Below are 11,596 nucleotides of genomic sequence, written 5' to 3' on the forward strand. Positions count from 1 at the left end.
ACGCTACAATTTTCATAGTCATGAAAATAAAGAAAACTCTTTGAATGAGAAGGTGTGTCCAAACTTTTGGTCTGTACTGTATGTGAAATGTAGTGGGAGGGGCACTCCACTGAAAGGGAATAGGTGTCACTATTGAGACATTTTGCCACACCTACTTCTGAAACCTATATCAGATGTATATTTTTGCCAGTTCTGATGCGTATGCAAAGTTTCATAACTTTGCAAGAATGTTTAGGTCCTCAAAAATACAATTAATTTTGGAGAAGAATAAATATAGCTGCAAGCAGTGATTGCGGGCCCAAGCCAGGTTCAAACGCCAGCCCAGTGGCATCAGGAAAATGGTGCCCAGTGGGCACATGCATTTACAGTAACCCTCTGGCAGTCTGGATTTAAGGGTTACCGCAATGAAAGTGTTAATCCAGACCATCAAAACTGTGAAACACAGACACACGCAGAACAATTTATAAAACTTTGGTAACACTTTACTATAAGGTTTCAGTTATTAACATGAACTATATTAATTAACTTAATAATTATATAGCATTTATTAATGTTTGTTAATGTTAAGTTCAAAACTAAAACATTATTAAAATGTAAAGTTTTATGTTAACATTAATTAATGCACTGTGAATTAACATAAAAATTTTAAGTAACATCAACAAACATTAATAAATGCTGTAGAAATATTTTGTTCACTGTTAAAGCATTTACTGTTAACAAATGAGATATAAATGAAGGTTTTGGTTACACTTTACAATAATAAGCATTTTTTAAAATGATTTTATCGATCTAGAAGCATTTTTGCCTGTATCGCAGTTTAGTCATCTGTGAGCTGAAACGTTTTGACAGTTTTTCATTTTCTGTCACTCCCTGAACATGTTAAATATATGAAACTATGTATGTTTCCTACGAATGATTTGTTCTCCACATGTAAAAAGTGTTGAAGAGTTTGGATAATGCACTTTAAAGATATAAGAATATTACTGCTATTTCCAAGTGTATGTATCGTTAGATCTTTTTGTGCTGTAAAATTGTTGTCAATGCCCTACAAATTAACCATTTCTAGGACTTTTTTTGTCCCTAAAACTGACAGAAAATAAGGCCTAAGAGATTTCTCAAGCTGTAATGCAGGCAAAATCACATAGATGAATAGAACTTTAAACTCACCCTCTCTCTCTCTCTCTCTCTCTCTCTCTCTCTCTCTCATCCACCCCCACTCTCAACTCACACCCCCACCCACAAACATAGAGAGTGAGATCATCAGATGTCTGATAGTTTTGTAATTTTCTGTTATCCATAGAGTTTTGTAAATTCATGAAACTAACCATATTTCCTAAGAATGATAGAATGTATGTAAAAAATTAAGTGTTTGGAAGCTGCACTTAAAAGATATAAGAAAATTACTGTTATCTTTTTTTTTTTACAGTCACTTTAATAAATCACCATGGCAACACCATTCAAGATATCCAAAATCTGTTTGCAATTTTGCATCTTCATTATATTGTTTAAAAAGTTTAGTGTGAATTGCTTGTTTCTCCTGGACAGATTATGCAAAATTCAACACAAAATAGCTGACTTCCTGTTGGTCATAGCTAATGATTGTTAATTGGAAAGTTGTCCAGCCTGATGAGAACAATATAATTACCATGTTTGGTAATCGTAGCTAAAACACCCCAAGTTTTGTCAAAAGGTGGCGCTATAGAGTGCCTCTTCCATGCCCTTTTATTAGCATTTGCCAGTGTCTATCTATCAATAATACTTATGTGTGTTGGTTTCATGAAATTCTTAACACATTTTCTGCCTCAATCACCGGAAAAGAATCAGAAAGTTTGGAAAATTGCCACTGGCTTGAGATTCATTTGCTATGCAGGGTCCATTGTCCTTAGGGACAATTGCAAGTGCTCCAGAATACATGGTGCAGCAGATTAATAATACTCAAGTTTAGATCAATATAATACTCAAGTTTAAAGCTATTTCCATATTAGATCATTTTCATATGCACAAAGATAATAGATTAATCTTTGCTTTATCTTACCAGTGAGAAACTGTCTATAACAGATGTATGGTGATATGCACAATTTGCAGTGGTGCTTACATGTCATTTCCGTGGCTAATCAAGACCCATTAGAGTGTCTGGTTGCCATAACTACCATGCTCCCAGCAATCACCATTACATACCCTCACTGCTTCCAGCATTATGCAACTTCACATTTTCCACACCTCTACATATATCTGTAAAGAACCAGATATTTTCTTTCGCAAGCTTGATGCAATGTGTTTTAACTTGGACAACTGCCTCTTCAAATCAAACCCATCCACCCACTCTCTCACACATACACACAAGCATTCTCACAGCCCTGTCAGAGCCAATCCATCTAGCCATCGTTATGTGGCAGGCTCTCAACTTGAAGAGAGCTGGAGCTTGGTGATTGACGGCCTGCAGTGCTGCAGGTTTTTTGACCTCTTAAGTGGTGATACCACAGATACTCCATCTTCTAGCATGGGATTAAGTGTTGTAGGCTAATGCACAAAAAAGATGATCCTGAATATACTGAGATGGGGGCAAAAATGGGCCTTTGTTACCATGGGCTGTTTGGTTTTGTGATGACACCCTTTAATCTTACTTCAGCCTCTTGGTTAAAACAAAGGGTATATTCAGGAGGGATTGATACTTCCTCCCAAGTGACCTACCTGACACCCACATGTGTATAACTAGCAAGATTATTCTTCCCCAGGAGAAAGAGATGAAGCAGAAGCTACTGAATCTGCCAGAGGAACACAACAGCCATCAGCACACTGAACAAAATGGCAGCAAAGAGAATGGGGTTTGCTTTTTTAAAACGTATCTGCAAGTTCTTGTTTATCTATGTGATGTAAGCTGTGGTTTAATTTATGAATTTGTGCGAAGCAGACACGAGCCACAATTGAGGTGGACAAGCAGAAGGAGGAGGACCTGGAAAGGCAAGTCCTGCTCGCTGAACAACGGAAAGAAGAAGAGAGACTGCTTCAGGAAGAACGGGAGAGAGAGGAACAGGAGAGAGTCAAAGCTGTCGAGGGTGAGTCACATTCAAGGTAACCGGCGACCAAAATTTCCCCAGAAGCGTGATCAAACACACACTGACGCTAAAGCACATTCTGTGGTCTTGTCTCAACATGGCGGTTTTGAAGTCAGCATGCTTTTAACCCAAGGCCGCTTTGAAGAGCTGAGCTAGGGGAACTGATCAACCTCACTCCTCGTGAGAATCATCCAGCTCTGATATCCCCTGTCAGCGGGTTAATTAACTCTTGATTGTGCTGCTGCTGATGGGCCTATCCACATTAATGTATTATGGATGAAGATTGGGCCTGCAGTTCTCTCCAGTGGTTTCTTCCTCGAGCTCTTTTAATCCTCCCAGCAGGGTGTGTCAGTCAGGGCCTTTAATGTCAGCATATAAAGCTCTTCTCTCCTTTATCTTGCCTGTGCCCTTTGATCAAATGTGCCTTCTAAAGCTGCCTGATGAATTGCTCGTATTACTACATGATTTTGTTTGCAAACTTTTCATCACCTTGGCCCAGGCAGAAGTGGGCAGGTAACAAGTGCACTATTAATGGTAATAAAAAGTGTGAAGTGCTTTATTACTCTGTAATACACTGATGTGTTTTTTATGTTGTTCAGAGCGTGCACGTAGAAGAAAGCAGCGAGAAGAGAAGGCCTGGTTGCTGTCTCAAGGAAAAGAACTTCCCCCTGAGCTACTGAATCTGGAGACTCGCTCACCTAGTCGCCGAACGCGTCGAACCAAAGAGTTGTAAGGACTTTGTTTTAGCTTTCAAACTCCGTATTAGATTTGAATTTTGCTAATGGTCTCCTAATATGCATTTAATGTTATTTTTACTTATTACTTAATATAAGTAAGTTTTTATGTGTGGTGTGGTTTTGCTATTTGGTAATCATTTCTCTTTCTGTGTTGTAGTTATGACATAGATGATGATTACACTGCTCTGTATAAAGGTACGTTTGGACAATGGTGTTGGTGTTGTTGTCAAACCACAGTGTTTGTTTCCTCATTTACTACTTACAGTAAAGTAGTTCCACTGAAATGTAAAATTATTTTTATGTCAGTGTTGGAGGCCCTCAAAGCACACAAAGATGCATGGCCTTTCATGGAGCCTGTTGATGAGTCTTATGCCCCCAACTATCATGAAATCATACAGGTGGGCATACAAGATGTTATAAATAATTTTTTTTACCTTAAGAATAATTCAAAAAGTTATTTAAAATGTTTTGTCAGACTCCAATGGACCTGTCGACCATTGAGAGAAAGCTGAATGATGGGGAGTACGTCACTAAGGATGAGTTTGTGGCTGATGTAAAGCTTATGTTTGAGAACTGTCTGGAATACAATGGAGAAGAGAGTGGTAAATATGATTTAATGCTGTTTTGTTGCCAAGTTAAGCAGAAGAGCTAAGCAGAAGTGAAACATGTTTAAAAATAATCTGCTCAACAAAATGTAGGAATGTGTAGCAGTGTTTAAAAATTGATGAGCAAAGCAAGTCATAAAAGTAGTGGATTTATGTGGAGAGGCTCTGACATTGATTAATAGAGAGTGATTGAGCTGTCCTCTAGTGCACCAGGTCCTGCAGTGCCACAGAGACATTCCAGCCCCGCAGCTCCCCTCCCTGGAGCCATTCATCCATCAGAATGCACTCCCCTGGGGGTGACGGGGTCAGAGGTCAACTGTGGTTCTGTGACCTGGTTGGTGTGCTTGCTGTGCATGGGGAGATGAGTTTGTGTGTGTGTGTGCGCGCACGCGCTTGTGTTTACCTGTCTGTATCTCCTCAGAATACACAATAATGGCTGAGTCCTTGGAACGCTGCTTTAGCCGAGCCCTACTGAAACATTTCCCCACTGAGGATGGCGACACAGATGAAGAGTTTCATGTGAGCAGTGAGGACCGTGACCGCAAGGATAAGAAGAAGAGCAAAAGTCACAAACAGTCAGGTCCTGAGAGCTTGATCAGAGCCACTGAGCAAGTTCAAAAACGCAAAACATCCAATAGTGGAAAAGGAAACAGTCAGCAACGAGACTATCCCAAATCTGCTTTACAGTACCCTCCCCCACACTACACCAGTGGTCCCCCACATCCTCATAACATCCACCCAGGACACCAACAGGCTTTCATGCTACATCCTGCTCAACAGGTTAGACTACACTTTCTACAAAAAAAATTTGTTTATTGTTGACAGCTGAAACAACAGTTTTGACTTACAAAAAAGTTCTTGTGGAGCACTTATTGTCGGTACTTCATAAGAGATGTGCTCTTTTTGCCTATAGTTTCAACAACCTACAGGTCCTTTGGGACCAGGAATGTATGCTCAACGAATGATGATTAACCCTCAGTATCCATATCCTGGACAGAGACCACTCATGTCCAGGCCACCGGTGAACCATGGAAGTCAGCATATACCTCAGTACAACATGCAGGTATGTAGTGATCTTCATGCAGCAGTATTATGGCGCTTTTTCACTGCATGGTACATCATGGTACGGTATGGTTCAGTTCACTTTTAGGGGGGTTTTCCACTTGGTACAGTACCTGTTACTTTTTTTTAGTACCACCTCGTTTAAGGTTCCAAGTGAACTGTACCAAAACGTGACTTGTAAACATTGCTTATCACTGAGAATCTTCACTACCTGAGTCACTGAACTTGTGACACAAACACAACAGAACCACTAGATTTGTATCAGCACAGACAGTAAAGGATTGAACGCAACTGTTTTGAATGACCGCACCTTTAACAACCAAAAATTGGCTTTTTTTTTTTTTGAGGAAGTACAGACGTACCTCTCGTTGATAGCAGAAGAGCGGATCGGGGCAACTCAGCATGAAAAAGTGTTTCACGAGTCGCAGCAGTAGAGACAGCACAACTATTACAACATGTTGAATAATCCTACCCACTCTAAAGTGGTACTGAACTGCAGTGGAAACGCAAACAGAGCCGAGCCATGCCATGCAGTGGAAAAGCACCATTAGTTTCAATCACTACAATTTGTTTATGTCTTGAAGGTCGTTTATAATAGTTTTCTTTTTTCTTTTTAATCAGGGTTCCCATATAAATGGTCCACATATTGGTCCTAGATACCCAATCGGACCTGATGGCCAACCACTTCAACCTCCACATCAGCAACATTCTTATCCTGGTCCTACTCATGGTCCTTCTCTTGGCCCAAGGCCAATGACCCTTCAGCCTGGGGGTTTCTGTACCCCTCCACCTGAAGGCAACATGCATCCTTCACAGCAACATCCAGAAGGGCAGTCCATGCAACCTATGGGTAACAGGTACCCCAGGCCAGGTGTCCCAATGCATAGTTCCTACCCTCCTTATGGCCCTCATAGTATGAATGTACCCAGGCTGTTGCCTCCCATAAACCATCATGGGCAGCCGACACCAGGTGGACCTATGATGCAAGAGCAGAGTGCAACAAACCAGCATCCATTCAATAGCAACATGATCCGTCCTCCACACAGTACTGGTTATGCAATGACAAATGGTCAATATAGAATGCCCTCTGTCAGCTCCCAAAGTCCTATTGGCCAAAGACCACCAGGGGCCCCTCAGGTCTCAAGACCACATTTGGCTTCCATGCTTGATAGCCCAGAGATGATTGCCCTCCAGCAGCTCTCTGCCTCATCGTCTCATCGTGTTGAGAACTTTCAGCCCATCTCACAAAGTGGTGGTAATGCTTTAGCTTCTGCTGCATTGTCTTCTCCTGAAAACCAGCTCATCAGGCCTGTTAGAGATGGCGCTGCAGACATCCAGCACACTCCCGTATTCCCCAAAAGTAAGAGTTGGTATTCCTTGTCATATTTTGACATTACACTATTGCTTTCAATGAAAATGGGATGATTTAAGCACATATTAACACCATTGTATATCCTGACAGGTTCAAGTCCAAAATCTGGTGATAAACCGTCAACTGGAGAAAATGCTCTGACTGAAGCCGACACCAATTCTCATCACAATCCAACAGAAAAATCTGAGCCTTCTCTAGGAACTGCTCTGGCATTTGTGTCAAATCCAAACACAGAAGGCCCCAGTCAGAATGAAGAGAAACATAGACTGTCAAATCCAGAGAAAATCCACAATGATAACCACCTAAATTCTCAATCCCAAACAGGTCCCCCACAGCAAAAATCTGTGGATGACTCCTCATTATCCCTAAATGATCCTCATCCAATGTCCCATAAAACCCCAGATGAAATTCCCCAGTATGACTCTCAACAAATCTATAAACCTGTTTCACAGCAATTTATTCAGAATGGTTCTCAACAGCAGTCTCAGAATGTTCCTTCACATGTTCTGGAGAATCTTCCTCAACAGATGGCACAAAATGCATTTCATCAGTCTGCTCAGAACAGCTCATCGCAAGTAATACACAATGGATCAGTCAGAGGGCCACAGGCAGGACCTCTTCATGGAATGCCACAGACTCCACTTCAGGGGGGTCAGCCTGGTGTTCATCAGCCTGCAACCCTCAGCTCTCTACCTCCTAGCCACCCTGTATCGCATCCACTTGCTCAACCCTCTCCAGCTGATCAGGGAGACCAAAGGCCTTGTGAGCCTACCAGCAGGAAAGTGTCAATTGAGAGTACAGCTGCCCAAGATAACAGCAATGCTAACATGAGTGTTGATTGTGCCAGTGGGCTTTACAAACCACAACCCTTCAGTCAAGAGTCACAAACCCAACTAGGAAGGCAGGAGCTAGCACCCCTTCACAATCAGGCTCCTCCAATACACACTCAGGTTCCAGAGAGTAACGTTTTGACCCAATATGGTACAACTGAGCCAGTATATCAAAACTTTGACCCACAGATGGGAAGAGGATTACACCCGCCAAATCACCAGCCTTACCCAAACCAGGGACCACCATCACAGGGAAATAACCCTTATCAAAATCCTGCACACTATCCTGGTTATCACCAACAAGGTGTTCCATACCAGTATCGCATGGCCAGACAGCATCCTCAAGGCCAATCCAGCATGTATCCTCAGTTCCAGCAGCAACAGCACCAGTTCTATCAGCACCTCCGACATGGCAGACCTGGATTTCCATCTGAGGAGTGGCCTAGACCTCCATACCAGCCTCAGCACCCAATGATGCCCAATTCTTACCCATCACCATCCATTGGAAGTTTTAATGGTCGACACAAGGACAATAGCATGTCTCCACATGGCTCGGATGGATCTGTTGGGAGCTTAATGTCACCTAGTCCTTTACCCGATGGGTCCCATAGCAGTACGTTGGAAAACCGAGAGGATGGCAGCCCTGCCAAGCAGGCAAGGACTGAAGAGACTTCTGAACGGTCTGAGAGCCCAAAGGAGATCTTGGACCTGGACAGCCATAATGCAACAGCCCGACATCGTACTTCAGCTCAGCCACACCCCAGTTTCCCATATGGGCCTCGTAGCATGCATCCCAGCATGCAGCAAATTGGTGCTCTTCCATCCCATATGGTGTCAAGTGGGTCATATTCTGGCCAGCACTTTCCCAGTGGACATTTTGTACCACAGCATCCTCATCCACATTTGATGGAAGCTTTACAGAGGTCCCAGCACCTGCCTTTCCCTCCAGGCCAATCCTGCATGGATATGTACAGGCATTCAAATGTTGCAGGACACTTCCAGGGAATGATGGTTCCTCAAAGAGCAGTGGTTGCAGAACACTTACTTCGCACAGGGTAAGATATCTCATTTATTTCTCAGATCTTATGATATAATTATAATAGTGTTCCTGTAGCTCAATTGGTAGAGCACTGCGCTATCAAGTTCAATTCCCCAGGAACACATGATATGTAAAAAGTGATAGCCTGAATGCACTGTAAGTCGCTTTGGATAAAAGTGTCTGCTAAATGCATAAATTTATAATTGATTTGGATGTCTATTTAATGCATTCACATAAATTTTCCTTACCTTTAGTAACCCTTTTTCTTGTCCGATAGGCACCAGATGTTGGGTACAGCATCTCCCAATGGTCCAGGTAATAAACAAGGAGTGTGAAAAGTAGGATTTCATTGGAAAATCTAAGGAAATGTATATTTTACAACACTGTTACATCCTGAAATATACAAGAAAATGGAGACAACAACAAAACATTAAGAATATTGTTGATATGATAATTTGCTGAAAAATGCAAATTATTTTATTATTTGAGGTCCTGATCCGCAGACATGCTCCACTACCCACCTAGAAGACATTTTTGAGATAGTGGTAACCCATCCTCATCTGGATTAGGCACTCCTTTGCACTGAGGAGGAAAATAAACAACTCACAGTACCAGGAGGTGGGATCATTGACCAAGGAAGAGCTGTGAATCTTCAGTCCTGTTAATTGGTCAAATACTGTTTGAACCCTCATAATACTGGTCTGCAGCTTCTCTTTTCAGCCTGGAATGTCTCTTTGGCCTCATTCCCTACAAAGGAACAACATAATTTCCTTTGGATGGGCTGCTTCTTGGGCAGTAAATAAACTATTTTTTTTCCAGTCCATGTGAAGAGCAAGTTGTGATTTATCAGTTCATGTTCTGATTTAAAGTTAAACTCAGGTGTAGTAAATAGGGTACTGGGGCTACTGGAGCTTTTTCCAAGCTCTTTGGACAAACTACACCCAGTTGCCTTCATGTACTTGTTGAATTTTCTGTTCTATTTTAGATATAGTAGTAATTAAACTTAAGGAATAAAAGTTGGATCTTGTGCTCACCTGGAGTGTTTTAATGAGGTGATGTTCATCTCAACTGAGACACAGTATCCACTTGATTTCTGGTGATGAGCATTCTTTTAATGCCGCGTCAGTTTGAAGATTTGTCTTTTTTTCTTAGACTGGCAGAGAACATGGCTGCTCTATTTGTTATGCACTAGGAATAGTCTTTCATACTGGAATTAGTGGCCTTTGACATGAATTAGATATGTGCTTATTTGTATGGGACTACATTCTAACTTTTCACTCAAATTGTCTGTCTCTGATGTGTTGTCTTGTTCCATATTGATTTGTCCTGCTAGTTTATGTGTGCACAGAATGAATCAGATTTCAGATACTGAGGTAGCCATCTTTCACCTCTAAATATCTACACTTTTCTAGTAATCCATGGCTTTTGGAATTCCTTGAAGGGTCGTTTGTTTTCACCTGATATCATTCATCACTGGTTATCAATCTTAAAATGTTTTTTTTTTCACATATTGGAATGTAAATTGAATTTTTGTCATAATTAACAACCAGCTGGAGTCGCAATACTAAAAATGCATTAGATGAGAGAATGTACATCAGCCTTAAAACTTGTAAAAGTACCACTGTAGCTCATTGTATCAAATAGGATAAATGTCGATGTGCTCATATTTTACATGAATGCTTTTTTTAATTCAATGTACTGAATGTGTCCTCAGGGTGAAGTGGTTTTAATACGGGTATTGTTGATAGAATATTCATAGAAAAAAAAAAATGCAATGAAATGTCACTGGAACTGTGATTAACTTCAATTCATCTGTGATCTTCCGTTCAGACACAGGAACTGGGCAAGCAGTACTTGGGGTTAATGGTGTTCTTTGAATTTTTTTTTTTTTTAATGGAGGGAGAAAGGTTGATCGGAAAATGAACTAGAATGGTTTTGTTCATTTTAATTGATTCTACTATTGTTGTCCTGCACTAAATGAATTCCTTTTGAATATCTTTTTTTTTTTCTTTGTCTGTCTAAATTACTATGTTACCCCGCTCTTGTTGGCAAACCAGTGAAAAGAAATGGCAATTTGTGCAAATATGGCAGCAAGAATATCTACCTCATAATGCCAGAATGTGGCACATTCTCCATTCCCTTCATAGACGTGGATATCTTTTTTTTTTTTTTTGTACACTTAAATACCCTCTTTTATGATTTACAGCTTGATCCTAACATCCACACACTATATATATATATATATATATATATATATATATATATATATAGCCTTAATATGTTCACTTGCAAAAACCGAATGGTAATTAATTTATCAGTGCCAAGTTTGAACATGATTAAAACATCTGCATTCCACTTTTTGAATGTTTGTGTTTACAACCATAAGTGAAATGAAGGCAGCATCAAAGAAAGTTTTGCCCTCATTTTGCCATTTTGTGGAATCCATGCTGAAGTGGAGAAGAGGTTGTACATGTTTGTGCGAAGGAAACCTAGATTTGTCCCAGAAACCTGTGATGGTGCAAAATGTCAGACAGTAAAGTTTTAGTATTTTGTGGACATGTGAACGGTTTATATGCATTTTATGAACTAGGGATATGAAAATATTAGCCATGAGATGACATGGACATTGTCCACCATTCTGTACCTGTCTTAGCTCATAAGTAAAGAAGTATCACTTTAGCGGTCTGTCCTTTCTCCACTGTTAATACTTAAAGGGGTGATTTAGTTGTAATGGACTTCAAGAATGTTTGGATATTGTTGTATACAGATGTTTTTTTTTTTTTTGTAACCTAGTGGGTATTGGGTAATGGATATGTATCTCTTGAAATCCACCCTTCCACATCTCTGCTGTCATTTTTTTTTCTGTCTGTACTAGTTAAGAAACTAGTTGGTTAA

The 11,596-nt window shown here is 40.6% G+C and overlaps 1 protein-coding gene across 2 annotated transcripts in view; it reads left to right on the top strand.

The window, feature by feature from the left end:
- LOC132124535 (chromatin remodeling regulator CECR2) overlaps window positions 1-10,077 on the top strand; it is a 37,430-nt gene extending 27,353 nt beyond the window's left edge. The window contains exons 8-18 of one of the 2 annotated variants that reach the window (XM_059535587.1): window positions 2,736-2,825; window positions 2,909-3,056; window positions 3,656-3,785; window positions 3,951-3,988; window positions 4,100-4,191; window positions 4,269-4,395; window positions 4,820-5,178; window positions 5,312-5,461; window positions 6,082-6,820; window positions 6,923-8,717; window positions 8,979-10,077. In XM_059535587.1, coding sequence (XP_059391570.1) covers window positions 2,736-2,825; window positions 2,909-3,056; window positions 3,656-3,785; window positions 3,951-3,988; window positions 4,100-4,191; window positions 4,269-4,395; window positions 4,820-5,178; window positions 5,312-5,461; window positions 6,082-6,820; window positions 6,923-8,717; window positions 8,979-9,036 — 3,726 coding nt within the window. In that variant the 3' untranslated portion in view covers window positions 9,037-10,077. The remainder of the gene's footprint in view (window positions 1-2,735; window positions 2,826-2,908; window positions 3,057-3,655; window positions 3,786-3,950; window positions 3,989-4,099; window positions 4,192-4,268; window positions 4,396-4,819; window positions 5,179-5,311; window positions 5,462-6,081; window positions 6,821-6,922; window positions 8,718-8,978) is intronic. The other variant, XM_059535588.1, reaches the window with a different exon arrangement.
- Window positions 10,078-11,596: the final 1,519 nt, after the last annotated feature.

Source organism: Carassius carassius, chromosome 43 (genome assembly GCF_963082965.1).
Source record: "Carassius carassius chromosome 43, fCarCar2.1, whole genome shotgun sequence".
In the NCBI taxonomy this organism is placed as follows: Eukaryota; Metazoa; Chordata; class Actinopteri; order Cypriniformes; family Cyprinidae; genus Carassius; species Carassius carassius.